The 20,046-nt window shown below is 43.5% G+C and overlaps 1 protein-coding gene across 1 annotated transcript; it reads left to right on the plus strand.

Annotated features, from left to right (window-relative positions):
• The first annotated feature begins 214 nt into the window (after positions 1 to 214).
• On the plus strand, positions 215 to 1,914 carry LOC147460273 (pentatricopeptide repeat-containing protein At1g51965, mitochondrial-like). The gene has a single exon (XM_086511354.1). It carries the CDS (start codon positions 328 to 330, stop codon positions 1,456 to 1,458), a length of 1,131 nt encoding a protein of 376 aa, XP_086367480.1. The 5' UTR covers positions 215 to 327; the 3' UTR covers positions 1,459 to 1,914.
• The last annotated feature ends 18,132 nt before the right edge of the window (positions 1,915 to 20,046 follow it).

A 20,046-nucleotide genomic window follows, 5' to 3' on the forward strand; every position in this document is an offset into this window, starting at 1 on the left:
CCAATTTATGTGAAGGGACACCTGTGAACCACGACGATTGGTATCCCAAACACTCTCTGATAGAAAAAACTAACACACTTCCATGAAAAATTTCTTTCTCTCTCTCTCTCTCCAATATTTTGTTCGATCTCAATTCAATGCGAACGCAGCAACGATGCACTCTAGTTTAACTCCAAATTCTAATTGTGTGACGAGGTAGTCTTTGATTGAGGAGAGGTGAAGAGATGGCTTCAGAACAAGCTACGAGATGAGGTGACAACACTAATTACATACATGTTCGTGATTCGCAGTTTAGCATGAGGGGGAAGAGCTAGCTAGGATGGAGGAATGGCCAGACCCCTTTCCCCCAGAGTCTCCCGCCACCCCCTCTCTGCGATTGCAACTCTTCTGGCGACATTACCCTCATCATCACCACTATGGCACCCACCTCCTTCAACAACATTGCTATGGGCCTCTTCATGGCCTGTTCGGCGTCTCTCTGCTGCTTCCTTTGCAGACGAGTTCATCGCCGTAGCTCAGGGGGTGAGAAGAGTCGGCTTCTTGTCTGTTTGGCCAAATTATAGGTCACGCGTTGTCCACAGCCATAGCCGCAAGCTTCTTGCCATCATGCATCAGCGAAGCTGGGATGCTGCCGTCGAGGACGATCTTGCAAATTCAGGCATCCCTCTGAGACCCAACATTGTGGATCAAGTCATTACATGCATCCCGAGCCCAAAGCTCGCTCTGCAGTTCTTTATATGGGCCGGTGAGCAAATTGGGTATCCTCCCCTGACCTCCACCACAACCTACGACATCGTGCAGTGGTATGGACACAAATCACAGTTGTTTCGCTTCTTGTCAGTGCTCAAGGGCCTTGAAGATCGCTGCTTTGGCCTCTCTCCTTCAAGGGTGAACGTCCTCCTTCAAGGCTATGGGTGGGCAGGCATGCTAGATCGCTCTTTCGGTGTAATGATACGCACGCAAGGCTTTTCCAACGACGTACTAGTCAAGTGCTTGCTGTACTCCATCATGAGACAGTTTAGATATGACATGGTATATGATGTGTATATGGAGATGAAGAAACAGGGAACTCGCTTTGATTTATGTTGTAATGAGCTCATTCAGGGCATGGCACTGGCAGAGGATGAGAGATGGCATGATGCCGATCTTCTTTTCAAGCAAATAGCAGATTCGGGACACTTCTTAGATGAGAAGACATGGAATGCACTCATTTGGGGAATAAGCAGGGCAGGGCAGCATGAGCGCGCCTACACACTTCTAGAAGACATGATGAAGAAGAAGATAAAGCTCACAAGTGAGACATTGGTTGCTGTCACAGAAAGCTTGTGCCATGCCAAGGAGCTGCACAGAGCGTCTAGAGTCATTGAGGAGATGAAGAAACAGGGATTTAAGGTGGGTTCCAAAGTTTACAATAGCTTCCTAAAAGCTTTAGGAGGCCAAGGAGGTCCGGAGAAATGAGCCAAAGGCTAATGTTCTACTTGCTACTTCTGGGCATTTGTTGCCATTTGGGACAGTTGTAAAGGCAGGACGCCCAAGGGCTTGTCGTCTGCAAGTCAATGAAAGGGTTTTAAAGAGTCACAAAGAAAGTTGCATGCTTTCATCGCCAAATGCAACTTTTTCCCTACTTTGGCATCTGGATTTGTTGTCCTGTATACAGAAGTGTTGGCCTTGAAGATCTATTCTGTCATTATTATGTGCTCATTGTGAAAGCGGAAGGCATGCAATGTTCAGGCTATTACGTTGGTGCAGGAGACAACCATCATGATTTGATGTGCTCGTCGTTTTCTTTTTCATACTTGTGGAAAGAGGACATACCAGAAAGCCTTCCAAGATTGTATGAAGTTTATACTCTTGAGGGCTTCATACTCATTGCTCTGTGTAGAGGTACGATAATTTTGACAATCATTTATTTGAGCCTGTGTGTAATTTGTGGCAAGTATTTCACGTTTGTCTTCCACGGGCTTCCTTGTCAGAGCACTGAATCTTTCGAAAATACACTGCCTTATGCTTTGAGCTTTTAGAAGAGAACTTTGAAGTTTCACATGCCTCATCTAGAAGGGCTTTTTAACAAAGATAGAGCCTGTATTGCAAATCTGGAAAGAGGCTCTTTCACAACTTCTTTCCTAGTTAGAAATTGTGTTGGTGTGCCCTTCCATCGTCTTGTCTTTCGTTTTCCTCTATATGTTGGTTGTGCCCACCTTGTATTAACATTAGTATGCAAGGAAGGGTTGTGGCACTCTTATCTGAGCCATGCTCTTCTGCATTACATTTCCATTGCAGTTCTTACTCACTTACAAGAGAGTCCATCTGGAATATCCCTTTCTCTGTCCTCTTTTCCCAAAGGGCAAGAACAAGAGAAGAGAGCATTTTTTTTGGTTTTTTTTTATAAAATTTGTCTGGGTAGTAGTATAACACTTTTCTTTTGATAAGCTTGTACCAAAAGCGACAATTCGATCGTTTTGTTACCCTGTAATTACTTGCAAAATTCTATTGTTTGTATGTAGAGTGGAGAGAGAGAGAGAGAGAGAGAGAGAGAGAGAGAGAGAGAGAGAGAGAGAGAGAGAGAAATGAAATGTTATATTATATTAACGTCTTCAAAAGGCCAAAGTGACCTATGAGACCAGAAAGTTACAATGCGGTGTATCTGATACAAAGTCAGATTAACAAAATAAATTAAGCTAGGATAACAAGATGTAAATACTGCGGAATCCTAAACTAAGCTAATAGGTGTGAAAGGTAAAAGGCGTGAAATGTGTGAACTAAGCAGTACAATGTGTAGACAATATGGGAGGGAAGTAGAGATCCATCTTCATAGAGATCCATCTTCATCTGCACTCTGGACGACAAGAAAGTATGGCTCGAATCCTTTGCTGTAGCCTCCTTCGAAACTGTGTAGCTCCTCTTCTCCATCGGGGTCGTCTAGATCTCCCTAGCTCCAATGCTCAGTCTATGAGAATGCCAATAGTGCGGGCAGACCTCTCCACTGTTGGCTGCTCCTCTGTCTGTTCATTTGGGTGTACAATATCTAGTGGAAAGAAATCTGTGATCTGTCTCTGGGGTTGTCTCTCTTCAGCTCTCCTCAGTAAAGTTCCTCTATGCCTGTGTAACTCAATTAGATATAGCCCAAGACATCTCTGATCCTCATAACTCATGAGCCTAGATAGAGGCCCAAAACCTTCTCTGAATAGACAATGAAAACAGCCTCGTATCTCATAGTACACTGTGCAATGACATATGTAATGTACCTCTGTCTCTGACTCTAGATGGCATAAGCGGCATATCCTACTATCTGCTGGTGTCCCTCTGAATCTGCCAGTCTCAATCTCGAGCTGATGTGAGGACGTGCGTATCTGGCCAATGGCACAATGCAAACCATGAGAAAGATGCGTGTCCATATAGCTAGGTCGAATCACAAACCCATCCTCCGTGAGGTGGAGAAGATGCTCTCTATAGAAAGCCATCTTTGTGCCCAACTCCTGAATTGGCTCTATCCATGTCCTCCTCGTGTCTAGCTGGATTAGATCCTGACGAATGAGTCTATTAGTCTCTACCCGCGTCAAAGACCTCAAGGGTGCCTGTAGAGAGTATTGAAAAGGAGGCAACCTGTCCATGGTGAAACCATGTCTGAAACCATGATGCCATCTGTGCATACCAGCATTATGTATCCCCATTAAGAGCTAATTGTCTGGAGGACTCTAGAGCCACCCTTGCATATCTGTCTCTGGTAGTATCCCACAGACTATGTACAAAGGAGAGAGAGAGAGAGAGAGAGAGAGAGAGAGAGAGAGAGAGAGAGAGAGAGAGAGAGAGAGAGAGAGAGAGAGAGAGAGAGAGAGAGAGAGAGAGAGATGAAATGTTTTATTAACGTCTTCAAAAGGCCTAAGTGACCTGTGAGACCAGAAAGTTACAATGTGGTGGATCTGATACAAAGTCAGAGTAACAAAAATGACAAAATAAAATACTATGGAATCCTAAACTGCTAGGTGTGAGCTAAGCAGCTAGGTGGGACAGCTAAATCACAAAAGATCCAGCATTGGTCGTTGGCGGATCTCATCAATCTCCTCCATGGTCAATAGCCTGACCAGGCGTTGTGTATGTCGAGCCAAAGTGATCCGAATCCTCTGATGCAGCCTTCGTCGATGCTGTGTAGTCCTCTGTAGTCGTGGGCGTCTGGATCTCCCTAGCTCGATCGCTCGGTCGATCAGTGTGCCTCTGGTGTGAGGCGACGAGCTCTCCTGTGGTAGCAGCTCCTCCGTGTGTCCAGTGTCTGCTCTAAAGAAGTCTGTGATCCGTCTTTGAGACTGGCTAGCCTCTCCTCCCATCAGGCTCTCCCAAGCATCTCTGATCCTCGTACCGCATGACTCAGGAGTGGTCCGAAGCCCTCTCTGAACAAGCAGTGAAAGCGGCCACGTATCTCGTAGTAGACGGGGCAGTGGCATGTGTAGTGCAACTCTGTCTCAGGCTCCATGTCACACAGGAGGCATGTCCTGGCCTCTGCCTATACTCCACTGTATCTCCCAGTCTCGATCCGCAGTTGGTGTGAAGATGTGCATATCTAGCCAATAGCACATCGTATCCCATGAGACAAGTGGGTGTCCATGTATCTGGGCCTCGTCACAAAACCGTTCTCCGTAAGTTGGAGAAGATGCTCTCTGTAGAAATCCATCTTCGTGCCCCACTCCTGTGCTGGCTGTATCCATGTCCTCCTGGTGGCTAGCTGAGTCAGGTCCTGGCAGATGAGCCTGGTGATCTCGGACTGTGTAAGAGTCAGAGAGGGTGCATCCAGTGGTACTGGAAGGGGGGCAATCTGTCTATGCTGAACCCATGCGCCTGAAACTATGATGTCATCTCCCCATACCAGCATGCTCTATCTCCCTGCCTCGCTAACTGTCGAGAGGACTCAAGTGCAAGGTGGGCATATCTGTCTCTGGGAAGTTCCCACATGCGGTGCATGAAGGAGACAGATTTGGTGAGCGCCTCCACCACTAGTGGGGGGGTAGCTAGCTCTGCTCGGATAATGGCACGTGATACTGAAGCCTTGGCTCTAATGAGCCGCGAGATCATAAAGACTAGTGGCTTCTCCATGTCCCCCCATCCGTCAGTGTGACCTGTCCTCCCGTGATGGTCCAATGAAGTTCCCCAAATCTCAGCTCCATAGAGCAATGCAGAAGCCACCAAAGTGTCAAAGAGCTAGAGCAAACTGAACATGTGAACACATCCTCTCCAATCTACCCAATGCTGCATGGGCTCTGGTCAGTCTAGTCTTTGCTCAGTCTAGTCTCTGCTGCTCTCCTCAATGCAAATGTTGGTCCATTGAAAACCACTCCAAGGTAAGTGTAAGCATCTATGTATTCCATTGTCTCCTGGCCGTATGTGAATGCGGCGGGCGCTGACCTCCTGTTCCACTGTGGGGTGGTATTAAATACCATGACCTTGGTTTTACCAAGGTTGATAGACAAACCACTTTCACGGGCGAACCTATGCAAAGCATCCAAGTGACGTTGCATCCCCTCTGGAGAGTCGGAGATCAACACAATATCATCAACATATAATAATAGTGGAATCCATGTCCCTACCAGCTGTGCACCTCTATCACCATCTCTCTCAATGCAGTCAGAAACCTCATCCACATACATACCAAATAGAGTAGGAGAGAGCAGGCAACCCTGCTTCACCCCAATAGTGGAGTGAACCGTTGTAGATAGGCCCTCTGAGGTGCGTACATGCCCCACTACTGACCTGTATAATTCCACGACCCCCAAAATGAGCTCTGTGGGTACTCCCATCTCCTATAATCTGCGCATCAATCTAGCTCTGGGTACTATGTCAAATGCTTTGCGGAACCGTCTCCCATGTGCTCTGCCCTCCTCAATGATGGCTCTGAGTGTCAAGATGTGGTCAAGAGTAGAAAAACCTCTCTTGAACCCTGCCTACCCGGCTGCACGTATCCTCTCTCTCTCTCTCTGCCCATCTACTCAGTTGCTGCTCAAGAATGGATGCGTACAACTGTGCTAATGTGTGTCCGATCATGATAGTGCGATAATTCCGAGGCTCCATAGGATCTCCTGACTTGAAGATATGTAAGGTGCAGCGGAATGATTGTTTGTGTTTTGCTCAAGATGAGTGCTCCGAACTGTGCTCAAGGTTCCTTTTGTTCTTATGGAAGGTAGAGCCTTCCGTTCTTAATGAGAGAATGCGATGATCACAAACAAAGTGAATGGACACTGTGCGTGCAAGTGTATGAGACTGAGAGATAGAGAGGAGAGATACGACACCAGAGACATTGTAAAACCCTCCTCCGAAGGCCTCACTCTCGTCGGCGAGAGTGGTCTACTTATTGATTGCACAATCTGATACAATGGAATGCATGGACTGATGCAAGTCTAGGCTATGTCGACGATGACGACGGTGATGACGAAGTCGACCTAAGGGCTAAAAGCTATAATCTTTCTACTGCTTTCCAAAAACGTTATAGGCTGAAATCTGCAAATCTTGTATCTGCTGAATTCTGACTCTATGTTGATGACGATGTTGATGGCGACGACGACGCGCTGAAAATGCAGATGCTGAAATCTGCGTTTTCTGGGCTGAAATTGTAAACCTTGCGGAAACTGACCGTGCGGCGAGGAACCGCTGCGGGAAGGTGAGATCTGCGAGGTTCGGGACTTGATCTGCGATGTCTAACTGCTGAAAACTGAAAACACTGGTCCTAGGGCTGATTCTGTCGCGATAGATCTGCAAAACGCTGAGGTTGCTGGCAGATGCAAAAACGTTAGGGCTGAAAATGGTGGTTCTGTCGCCGGGATTCTGCAGATGCAAAAACGCTAGGTTGATTTGCTGTGGTCTTGTCGCCGTGGCTCTGCAAATGCAAAACGCTGGCTGATCTGTGGTGTCTTGTCCAAAAACGCTAGCCAAGCTGCTGTAGAGCAAAAATGCTAGAAGTCCTTGGGGTCCTGCTGAGAAGGTGCCTGTTGAGCATGTGCTCCTGCTGCCTCTTTTGCCAGAAAGTGCTAACTTGGGTTTGCTTATATATTAACTTAGCAAAATTGCCCTACCTACTTTTGTTGGAAAGTCACTTAAAAATAATAAGTGAAAAATACCAAAAATAGGGAAAATAGGCTAAATGCACAGGAAAATTCCCCTAACTGATTCTAATGGATTCTGATGGGAATTCTGATGATCATGCTGTGTGCAACCAGAGGATATGCATCTACACTAAGTGACTGGGCATGCATGGTCTACGAATAGACTCACAAAAGTGCCAGATCACTTCTAATCTAGACTGACTGGACTGATGGAAACCCTGTTATGGTGTAGCTTGTCCACGGACACATAGGGTTGGATGTGTCACGTGACAAGATAGGTACAATAGTAGATAGGCTCCCAGTATCAGGCAAGCCCTCACACATGGCACGGTTAAACATAACTGCTAGAAGCTCTGCTAATAGATCTCTGGCATGCATGAATTGCTCAGCCACTAAGCCATCATGTGAGAGAGAGAGAGAGAGAGAGAGAGCAGTTTACTGCTATGGTGGTAGTTGGTTCTTATCCCATAAATGATATAGAGAGAGGAGAGTACTTGATGCTAATGCAATGGTTACTATGAAGACAATCTCCATCACTTGGGAACTGCCTCTTCTCTTGATTAAATGTTTCTAGTTACAATCCTTTCGGCTATTTTAAGGATCAGGATTCAATGTGCAAGCCTCTTCTAATCAATGCAGAGTAGAGGTCAGCTAGGGTTATGAGAGGGAAAACCTGCTACCATAAATGCTATGAATAGAATGTGGGTAAGATTGCTAGTTTATTTTAGTGTTATGGTAAGGCTAAGGATGGGTTTCCAAAATGTTGGTGTAAGGAGCAAACTCAAGGGAAGGGTGATTACCTACTTCATTGGCTATTTGTCTTTGCAACAAACCTAAGAGGAGAGGATTAGTGGCTTCTTAGATTCATCATCTGTCGTCAACCTTTCTTACAAGGTTTGATTTGATTGACGAAAGTCACTCCTGGTTACCATTCAAAATTAATCATCTTATAAACTACTGTCACGTGACACATCCAACCCTATGTGTCCGTGGACAAGCTACAACATGATCAGGGTTCAGTTTAGTCAAGTCAGTTTAGAATAGGAAGTGATCTGGCACTTTTGTGAGTCTGTTCGTAGACCGTGCATGTCCAGACACTTAGTATAGATGCATATCCTCTGGTTGCACACAACATGATCATAAGCATTCCCATTAGAATCCTTCAGGGGAATTTTCCAGTGCATTTAGCCTATTTTCCCTATTTTTGACATTTTTCACTTATTATTTTTAAGTGACTTTTGTTGGAAAGTAGGTAGGGCAAATTGAATAAGTTTGTATATAAGCAAACCTAGACTAGCACTTTCTGGCAGAAGAGACAGCAGGAGCACCGCTCAATAGGCACCTTCTCAGCAGGAACCCCAGCAAGGCCTAGCGTTTTTGCTACACAGCAAAGAGGCTAGCGTTTTGCAACAGAACCACAGATCAGCCAGCGTTTTTGCATTTGCAGATTCCCGGCGACAACAGAACCACAGATCAGCCTAGCGTTTTGCCTTTGCAGGACATCCGGCGACAACAAATCAGTTTTCAGCCCTAGCGTTTTTGGTTTGCAGATCAACCCCGGCGTTTGCAGATTTACCGCGACGGAACATCAAGAAACACCAGCGTTTTCAGTTTTCAGCAGTCAGACATCGCAGAAGAAGTCCCGAACCTCGCAGATCTCACCTTTCCGCAGCAGTTCCTCACCGCACGGTCAGTTTCCGCAAGGTTTACAGTTTCAGCCTGGAAAACACAGATTTCAGCATCTGTGTTATCAGCGCGTCGTCGTCGCATCGCCGCCATCGACATAGTCATAATTCAGCAGATAGAAGATTTGCAGATTTCAGCCCTTAGCATTTTCAGATTTCAGCCGTCTCGTTGTTGTCCTCATCGTCGTCGACATCGTCGGCAAGTCCAAGCATTGTAGAGATTTGTGCAATCATAAGTAGACCGCTCTCGCCATAGAGAGTGGGGCCTTCGGAGGAGGGTTTTACAACTTCTCTGGTGTCGTATTCTCTTCTCTATCTCTCAGTCTCATGCACTTCATTCACAGTGTCCATTCACTTTGCTCGTGTCCATTGCACTCTCTCACTAAAGGAACGGAAGGCTAAGGAACGTTGAGCACAGTTCGGAGCACTCATCTGGAGCAAAGTTCAAACATTCATTCCGCTGCACCTTACATTGGTATCAGAGCTTTGGCAGTGTTCTGTATGACTCAAGGAAAGAACCACAAGAATCACAAGATTTTTTTTGCTTGTAGAGGTCGCACGAACCCAAGTGCTTGGGCGTGTCGATTCCTAATCGTGTTTTTGAAGAGTGACAGGAATCCCAGGAAAGAAGGGCTTGTCCAGCCTCCCCTTATGCCTCTTTTCACTCATTAAGAGCGGACCGTGCACTTAGCGGCCGGCCAATCGACGTGAGGTGGGAAAAAGCAACCTTGGTGTGAGCGCAAGGCCGCCAAGGGGTGCGCCCGCAGAAAAGAGCAGAATTCGGGTGAAGAGAAGATCCTTCTCTAACACAGATTGCAAGCGAAAGAAGAAACTGAAGAACCTCAAGACCCTCAAGAACCTCAAGAACTCAAGAACCCCAAGAACCAAGACCCCCAAGAACCCAAGTTCCTTGTGAGTTTAAGAACCAAGACCACAAGAACCCACAAGAACCCACGACTTCAGTGGATGGTCATCACACGAAGCGGAATAGCTACTTCTCTTGGAAGTGATGAGCATGAGAGAGGCGAAGAAGAATTTTCCCCACCAGGAGGTGTTTCCGACCCTCCCCCTTCCCCATCTACGTCAAGGATTGCACTAACTCCTATGGAGGCTTTTGACAAGATGGTGATGGACATGAAGTTAGAACGCGAAGCACGAAAAGCAGAAAGAGAAGCAGAAAGAAAGGCCTACGAAGAAAGCATGGCAGCCATAGATCGTGACTACGAAGAAAGCGTGGCAGCCATAGAGCGTATGTACGACTTGGAAGCCAAAGAAAGTCAAGCCAAATTGGATCGCGAGAACAAAGAAAGAGAAGCCAAATTCGATCGCGAGAACAACGAAAGACAAGCAAAATGTGACCGCGCGAACAAAGCAAGACAAGAGAAGAGCGATCAACACATGAAAGAGTTTTGGCGACTTTTTTCTCAAGTGCAGGCGCACTTTGCACAGAATCAGGAAAAGGAGACTCTCTCAGTCTCTACTTCTCCAAAGCGCGACACACAGGATTTGCATGATGATAAGCATGATGAATTGCTTGATAATGATAAGCATGATGATTTGAATGACAATGATAAGTATGATGATTTGCACAGATGTGATTTCTCACGAGCATGATGATTTGCATGATCAAGATGTGATTTCTCACAAGCATGATGAATTGCAAGATCACAATGTGATTGTTCACACGGATGATGGTTTAGTTGATACTTTTTCTAGTGAAGCTAACCTCCTTGCAGATTCGATTGATCACAAAGAGCCGATCTTGGCTTTCGAGTCGAGGTCCACAGATCCCCCACATGAAGATTCGATAGATCCCGAAGAACCGATCTTGGCTCTCGAGCCTAGGTCCAAATTGGCTCTCGAGCCTAGGTCCAAAGAACCCCTTCAGGAAGATCCGATCTTGGCTCTCGAGCCTAGGTCCAAAGAACCCTTACAGGAAGTATTATATGTTCGCATGATTTGTCAGCACGCATTGTACGAGTGCTTCATTTGTGATCGTTTCCTGTATTTTAGTCAGCGTCTTTATGTGATCCCTTTTCCTAGGCATGACATATTGTACGTTGAGCACGTTTCACTCATGAATGAGCACGGATGTATGCAGATTTCTCATGAAAAGCTGAAAAGTATGCATTTAAGGAAGTCACATTCCATGTCTCTTCCTTGGCATGACACATTCGTAGAAAGAGCACATGAAAGTATGAGCACCAAGCATGGGCATTTCCGTTGTGAATTGCCACAGTTGATTGCTTTAGATCAGAAGAGAAAGATTCAATCTCATTGTTTGCGTGTGTGGTGAACGGTTTGGCACTCCGTCTCTTTGTTCATCTACATTGCATGCACAGTCTATTAGGACGACATGATTTTTTCCACTCACTTTACATGGAATAGGTATGTCCATGGTTTTCTGTTGGAAATGGTTTCAGGAATTTTCAGCCATGGAGATCCTTGAAGAAGAAAGAAGCATGACTCTCGACGAAGTTGAAGCATTGAAGAAGCCTCAGAAGACTTTGTGTCGCTTTCGGCGCGGCCCAAAGAAGCAAGCGTTGCAGACCTTTATGAAGTTCAAGTACCGCACGACCCACACATCAAAGTGGGCCGGCTAAGAGTTTCTTCCAGAATTTTGGATGCTATTGGCGATCTCCCTCGACGCCATACAGTTCGGTACCAATACCTCACTTTGAAAAGGAGGGGATGTCACATGACACATCCAACCCTATGTGTCCTTGGACAAGTTACAGCATGATCAGGGTTCAGTTTAGTCAAGTCAGTCTAGAATAGGAAGTGATCTGGCACTTTTGTGAGTCTGTTCGCAGATCGTGCATGTCCAGACACTTAGTATAGATGCATATCCTTTGGTTGCACACAGCATGATCATAAGCATTCCCATCAGAATCCTTCAGGAGAATTTTCCAGTGCATTTAACTTATTTTCCCTATTTTTGACATTTTTCACTTATTATTTTTAAATGACTTTTGTTGGAAAGTAGGTAGGGTAAATTGAATAAGTTTGTATATAAGTAAACCTAGACTAGCACTCGTTGGCAGAAGAGACAGCAGGAGCACCGCTCAACATGCACCTTCTCAGCAACAACCCCCAACAAGGCCTAGCGTTTTTGCTACACAGCAGAGAGGCTAGCGTTTTGCAACAGAACCACAGATCAGCCAGCGTTTTTGCATTTGCGGATTCCCGGCGACAACAGAACCACAGATCAGCCTAGCGTTTTACCTTTGCAGGACATCCGGCGACAACAGATCAGTTTTCAGCCCTAGCGTTTTTGGTTTGCAGATCAGCCTCGGCGTTTGCAGATTTACCGCGACGAAACATCAAGAAACACCAGCGTTTTCAGTTTTCAGCAGTCAGACATCGCAGAAGAAGTCCCGAACCTTGCAGATCTCACCTTCCCGCAGTAGTTCCTCGCCGCACGATCAGTTTCCGCAAGGTTTACAGTTTCAGCCCGGAAAACGCAGATTTCAGCATCTGCGCTTTCAGTGCGTCGGTGTCGCATCGTCGCCATCGACATCGTCACCGACATAGAGTCAGAATTCAGCAGATAGAAGATTTGCAGATTTCAGCCCTTAGCATTTTCAGAGTTCAGCCGTCTCATCGTTGTCGACATTGTTGGCAAGTCCAGGCATTGTAGAGATTTGTGCAATCATAAGTAGACCGCTCTCGCCATAGAGAGTCGGGCCTTTGGAGGAGGGCTTTACAACGTCTCTGGTGTCATATTCTCTTCTCTATCTCTCAGTCTCATGCACTTCATTCACAGTGTCCATTCACTTTGTTTGTGTCCATTGCACTCTCTCACTAAAGGAACGGAAGGCTCTCCCTTCCGTAAGTAAAAGGAACCTTGAGCACAGTTCGGAGCACTCATCTTTAGCAAAGTTCAAACATTCATTCCGCTGCACCTTACAACTACCTGCTTATCTGTTGCTTTCAAAATGTGATTGGCTTGATATCTAATACATGAGACCCACATGCTTAGCTATGGAATGTCCAAAAATGTGTAGCAATGCCCCACTACACTTTGTATAATCATCTTATGCAAAGAGATCAGGCATGGTTGGTCTGTCTGATGGATTGATCCAAAGGTGCAAGTATATTCAACATGCTCATTCCCTTGGCTTTTAGACTTTGGAGTAGTAGCAGCACCAGCACCAGCACCAGCACCAGCACCAGCAGGAGGTTCACATAGCATAAAGCGCCAATGTGCATGTGACATCCTATCGTAAGGTTAGACCAGGTTGATTTGCTTTCCATCCTTATGAGTCAGTAGTAAATCTCCTCAATCCTTCAACAAGAAAACATATCCCCTCCTCCCGTCATTTTTTAGTTGTTTGACATTCTTGATGCTTCCATTGCCTGTGGGAGATCACCTTAGACATCACTGAGTACTGCTTCAATTTCATGACCGACTTTAAAAGTCCCTAGAGATCTTGGGTGAAGAAAAAAGGCCCAAGTCTTTGGTAATGACAATGGATTGACTTAGATTCTAAGTGGGTGAACCTCTAAAACCATCAATGATTTGTAAGCATTAAAACCAACATGTTTTAATACAACAAAATCACTTTGAAACCTCAATCATTCGAAAAATTAAGCAGGCATCATGACATTCTCCAAGTAGCGATTTATTTGTGCCCCTTAATGAAGATCCATTTGTGCTTTTACTGTGATTTCGCCCATGATGAGGTAAAACATAAACTCCGTTTAACCTCATGTGATTACCAAATAAAAGCTCATATTTATCCCTCCTTCATCCCTCTTGGTTTTTTACTGATGTCAAACGTGAAGTATTCTATGCGACGGGGCACCTTCAACTGAGGTTTGTCTAGTTTTTGACTTGTGAACTGCTCTTTTGGAGTCACATCATGACTTGTTGTAGCAACCATTGATATAGCTTCTTCATAAATGTAGTATAGAGACCCTTCTGAGTCATCAAGGTCCTTGTACATTGGGGTTTTTGACATGCTCAGCGAAGTCAGCATGTAGTGAACTTTATTTCTTTTAATTCACCACAATCTTCTCTGTGAGCAGGCACTCATACTCCCATACAATTGTGAGAATATTTTTGTTGCAGACATGGTTATATGTAGTCTTTCTAAGTTTGGGATATCATATAATTATTGATCACTTGGTTAAAGCAAGGTTGAGAGCTTCCATATTGTTATTGATTTGACCCTAGACTAGTGTTAACATGTATCAAAGTCAAAATTATTGGGTTTGGAAGGAGCTCTGGTTAAATTTTGAGAATCCTCATTTATGAAGGGTGGTGCCTGCAACACTACAGAGATGTCTCCATTGTACATTATGTTGATTTGTGGAATCTTTTTTGCTGCAAATTAATACCACTTTTGTGTGATTTCTTGTTGATTAGAAAGACTAGTTTGTGAGCACAAAGGGGCTTTTTGGAATGGCTTAATGATATAACCTCTTGATAGAGTAGACTCATCATGTCATACCCTTGCCATGGGAGTGTTTAAATCTCTATTTTGAGCACCTATACACTAAAAATTGAACTTTTTTGGGGGTGCACAAATGGGATCTCTTTTGCATCCATGCAAGTAAGAGTGTCTCTCAAACGATGTCTCATTCCAAGCTTGTTTGATCACCATTGTATTTATTCTATGCATCAACAAGCGTAGTTTTGTCCACGTAGTTGATATAGGAGATGAGTCTCATTGGTAGTTGTCACAATTATTGGTCCATGTAAATCTTCACGAGCCTAAGTTGTTTGCATGCCCTAATTGAGTCTACTCCTCGAATATTGACATGATTATGTTAGTGCTTGGACAACTATGCTTTATTGATTGTTGTGGCAATCCGTTCACATTGGTGCCGTTGTTGCTTAGGGAACAATGGTACTATTCTAAAAGGTCTTTTAGACAAATCTAAAGTCATTAACATACATCTGTCATCCTTTAGGTACGGGGTAGTAGGATTTTGGACTTACTTTTGGATAGTTGAGTTGTCTAGTTGCTTGTTTTTGCTTTGTGTTTAGGCAATGTCGGTAGCTTCTATTTGTGAAGTTTTGGAAACCAAAAGCCCTTTGTACAATAATCCTTATTTATATAATACTTTGCGATTAGCTTCGATTTGTTTTTGTATGTAGGATTTGAGTAAGTGGAGCAAATCTCTACCCAAAAGATTGCTAATATTCAGCTTATGGGCAAAGGTAATCAAAATAGTATAGATTGTAGAAAATCCACAAAATTTACCATTTAGAGTTGGATAAAGACTAATTTTGGCATGTGATTGCACCACACGAGTGCCTTCATGTATGGAGTTGAGTGAGAATCAAGAGCTATGGAAATTCTACAAATGAGTAAAAATCACGATTTTAGGGGCTCTAACACAATGAGGGTCCATACTAAAGATAGTCTTTCTGCCAAGTGTTAGAACTATATTCTCACCGTTTTAACCTATTTTAATCACAAAACCTCAACCAAAACGCTCAAAACGTTTAATCAAGAAACCTGGGATTTTTGGGACAAGTAATGCTCACCATCTCTTTGTTGTCGTCTCTTGCCCTTCGCGTGTGATAGTTGCCTTAATGTCAACATCTTTTTTGAGAATTGCAATTTTGTACCACTTGATTTTGAAACTCAATAATAGATTGCCGATAACAAGCCAAAGGATGATTAGGATGATGTCAAGTCAGCTCATCCCATTGTCTTTGAGCTTTTTATTGTTTCCTTTTCTCCTCATTATGTTGAAGGCTTTCTCGTTCTTGACAGAGCTGCCATTGGGCAAGTCTTCTATGTTCCTCTTCATTCCTTAGGACTCATTTGTAAGGGAGCATACCATATTGGCGGGACGTCGCCCATTACTAACGTTACCTTATTCATTATATAATACAAAATAATGACCTGTGGATTATTATCCTCAGAGAGCTCCACACACACAACGACGCTCCCGCTTCTGCACTCGCACTCACGCATGCTCCCACTCGCCTCACAAGTGATATCAGAGCAAGGAGGCTTCCTGATCCACTCTAGACGTGTGCACAAGTTTTGAGGTAAACTTAAGGATCTATAAAGAAAGCGTAAATCCAATACTCTATGCATGCAGATAGAGAAGTGGTCTGCAAGCTTGTTTGGTTGAAGCATCGAGCTGTGTTAAAGCTTGGAGTTGTCTTTGAAGGTTGATAGAAGACCAAATAGCGTTGATTTCCCAAAGCAAAAATAACGCTAGTGACTCTGAAGAAGCGTGGGAGCCCTTCACGGTACGCAGCGTTAAATTTTTTCAAGAGCTTACGCTGGCAGCTTTTCTGAATAGCGCTTCAGGAAGAGGAGCAAAACGTTGGCAAGTCTTTGGAGCTCTATAGAACTACATAGAGCAAGGAGAAGGTGCATCTCTTGGGCCCCAATAGCGCTACAAGCAAAGCAACGTAGCGCTACACTAGAGAGATAGAGAGAGAGAGAGAGAGAGAGAGAGAGAGAGAGAGAGAGAGAGAGAGAGAGAGAGAGAGAGAGAGAGAGAGAGAGAGAGAGCTTTCAGCCCTGTGTGTGTGTGTTGGTGTTTAGAGAGAGAGAGAGAGAGAGAGAGAGAGAGAGAGAGAGAGAGAGAGAGTGCCTATAGCTTCTTTGCCATCTCCGGCTTCTCTGACTTTTTCGATATCAACTGTGGCTTCTCCAACTTTGACATTGATACACAGTGTGTGTGTGCATTTGGCACTCTCCTCTCCGACATCATACTCTCCAGTTTTCGCATCATTTTTCGACATCGGCATTGCTCTCAGTTACAGACAAAGATTGGATGTATGTTTTTTGTGGATTGTTGATGCATACACCTGTGGATATTTCCCGAATCACGATTCCCACCACGAGAGAGACATATGCTCAATTAGTGGGACTTAGAGAGCAGCTATTCTCTTTGCTAGCAGTCTCTCAAGAGACCCGATTTGCTGAGCACACTGCTCAAGGGCGTAGATTGGGCATCGGCATTACAGGTGTAGTTAGCGTCGAAGATCCGATCATAGATGGCTTTTCAGTCGAGGTGTAGCGTTCTGGTTAAGCCAAAATAACACCCTTCGCCATGCCAATGACATCAACATGCACATGGAAACTAACATTTCAATTCAATTAGTAAAGTATTGGCTTTGTGCTAATGGATGCTTTCAAAGATTGAAGAGCCGTTTCACATTCAAGAGACCATATAAACTTGACTCCTACATATCCCAAAAACAAGGCTAAGTTCAAATATATTCGTAGGTGCCTTGACCTTTTGAACACTTCAAATCTTGTCTTCAGTCATTTCAATTCCATGTATGGCCACAACATGAACTAATAGATGTCCCTTCCATACCATAAACATTGATTTAAAGGCGTTCGGATATACCCTCGTTTCCTTACATCTCTCAAATACCATCTCCAGAAATAGTAGATGCATGTCTTTAGAGGAGTAGATGATGAAATCATCTACAAAGATTGCTAAAAACTTATGCAAGAATTCGGCACCTTCTCTTGCTTCGGATTGGCCATGCTATCATTGAGACATCCTTCTCATCCTTGAAGTGATGCTCAAGTGATGTATTTTGATTTTACAATTATTCCATAAGTGCTTGAAATCTTTGCAAAACATACACTAACAGCACTCATCAAACTGATGCTCTTTGGATTTGCATTTTGTACACCAATTCTCTACTTTCTCAACTAGAGATCTAGTCCTTGAAATCTCAAAGATCTGCTTGGACAACTCCTCAATCTTTCTACTTCAAGCTCCCTTCTTCTTGTTCTTGGATGTGCATTCTAAATCATTGTCCTCCAAAGAACTCGATAGGGTCGATGAATCTTTAGTAGAAGACTCCCTGGAGCTAGAACTTTATTTCTCTTTTATGTCCTTCTCCTTCTTGGCTTGTTGTTCCAGTTTCAAAGATCTTTCCACTAGATCGTTAAATTTTTTGGTAGCTGTTGGTACCTCATTATCTTTGAGATTCTTGCTCTTAAACCCCCTTAAGGACCATGCTTGCATACGCTTCTCTGATGGCGGCTCATTCAACTGTCTGGTTTGCTCTTTTATCTTCTCTAAATAGCTCCTCATCGAAAGATTATCTTGCCTAATTCTATCTAACTTGCAAAGGATATCCTAATCCCTATGGTTCTCACTATATTCTAACAAGAAAGCTTTCTTTAGCTCACTGTACGTTTTGAGCTTGCAGGCTAGATAATGATAATAACATTTTTGTGTGTAACATCTTTCAGAGTCTGTGGAAAATATTCAGCCCTTTCATCTTCATTTATATCCTCCAAGTCAACATACTACTCAAAAGCCTGGATGTGAACATCTAGATTATCTCTATGGCTACCTTTGAAAAAAGAAAATGCTATTTTCACATCATTGGACCTCTCCCCATGTCTGGATTTTGCAAGATGATTTGATTCCCTCGTCGATCGTTTTGATTTTTTATGATGTTTGGTTTCTTTCTCTCGTCATTTGGGATTTTCATGATAGTTAGTATCTACCTCCCATCTCTTGAATTTGACTTGGTAGTCTCATCGATTTATGTGACTATGTCGGCATCATTTCCTCGACCAAGTTTTTTTAATGATTCTGATCGTCTATGCCTATGTCCGCCTACATTGCTAGTGTTAGTATGGACATTGGCTTTGCCCTTCCTATCTGAATGACAAGAACCATGTGATTGAGATCGTCTTTCAGCTTTTTTTGAATGTCCTTTGTGGGAATGCACGAAGTGTTTAGAGGTTCGATGTTCCTCACCACCTCCAATACCTGGATTTTTGTCAATTTCTTTTCCTCGAGAGTGCAACTCCTCATCATGATAGACCCACTAATTCCTCTATCAGTGTACTAATGTGATCCCGATCTTCAATAAATATTGTGGTAGTCTCCTTCCTCGTGTTGAATGAAGTACTGGCATTGTTAATGGTTGAGTGACTCTAAGTTCTAATTGGGAGATTGGTCCCTGTCAAGAGGTTCAACTCACCACCATGATCACCAAAATGAAATGGGTTGGATCACTTGATAGCGATTAATGTAGAGTTAGATTTAGAGTAATTTAATCTAACTAAATAAGTTCAGATGATTAGATGATTTAAATAAGAACTTCAGACATTAGATGGTCAAATGACAGATTCTAATTTCAAAAATGACTTGAAATCAGGCTTCAAATATACAATTGAACTAAAATAAAATAGACTTTAGATTACCAGGCAACTAAGAATGCATTCATTCTAGAGTTAAGATTACAATTGATTTAGATTCAAAACTCTAGAATGATTAGCTAGAAAGTACTACAAAGACTGTTAGCAGCAAGCTAACTCTGATACCATCGGATACCATTTTTCAGAGCTCTCATTGTAAAAACATTTATTATTTTGTTGAATCGAAAATATTGTAACTCCTATTTTTCAGATAAACATTCTAATTGATGAGTCGGGGCTATAAGCTTCCAGATTGTATCAACATGCCTTTAGTTAGAGCTTCCAAATTATTAGTTTTGACCACCAAAAACCTTGGCTAAGGTATAAAAGCCAATTTTTGTAAGTTTTTCATAAGTTTTGAATAATGAAATATAACATGAGCTAACGGCGTTTACTTCTCTCCTTCTCGCGTTTCCTACTCCTCCCCAGTTGTCACATTGCAATCGCGTCTATTGCGTTGCAACCGCAGGTAAGAGCTCTACGCATTGACGTAAGCATTTCACGGTATTTCGTAGCTTTTGGCGTTGCCGACCTGTGGCCTAATTTCATCATAAGTAGGAATTTACACTTCAAAATCATAAAATAAGTATAGGTGGGATATTGGGGCATCATTGCTAAGCATTTAGATGCATTCTGAGTTGAAAACGGCTAGGTAAAAAATTTACTGTTGTTAATAATCGTGATTTTTACACTTGACCTAAAGTGGGATTTGAGACCATAAGCATGTGTACTTAAGTCTTATAAACATGTCCTAGAAGTTTCGTTACGTTTAGCTGTCATTTGATACTGTAACGGTTTTATTTGTTTACTGATGAGCATTGGCTTTTGGTGATTTGAGTCATTTGAGTGTAGCTTGAGATAGATGCGAGTTGTTTGTTGTTTTCCAAGAGATTGACAACCTCTTGTAGCCTCTATGCACTAGTCGAGTCAGCGTCGTCCCATGGATTGACAATTTATTATGGTTCTCGCTATGTCTGCAATAAGATAGGAGTGAGGTTAGACGCTCGTCCCACAAAGACTAGCATCGATTGCTCCTAAGCTCTCTCCTCTGCTTCCAAATGTAAGAGCTACAAGAGTTCCATGAGCTAAGTGTCATTAGTCAAGAAGATCCCTAAAATG

The sequence above is a fragment of the Adiantum capillus-veneris genome, chromosome 4 (genome assembly GCF_014529385.1).
Source record: "Adiantum capillus-veneris isolate H3 chromosome 4, ASM1452938v2, whole genome shotgun sequence".
NCBI classification, from domain to species: Eukaryota; Viridiplantae; Streptophyta; class Polypodiopsida; order Polypodiales; family Pteridaceae; genus Adiantum; species Adiantum capillus-veneris.

Bases quoted from the DNA above. Each gene is read 5' to 3' on its own strand.
- LOC147460273 (XM_086511354.1), top strand. From the start codon at position 328: ATGGCCAGACCCCTTTCCCCCAGAGTCTCCCGCCACCCCCTCTCTGCG.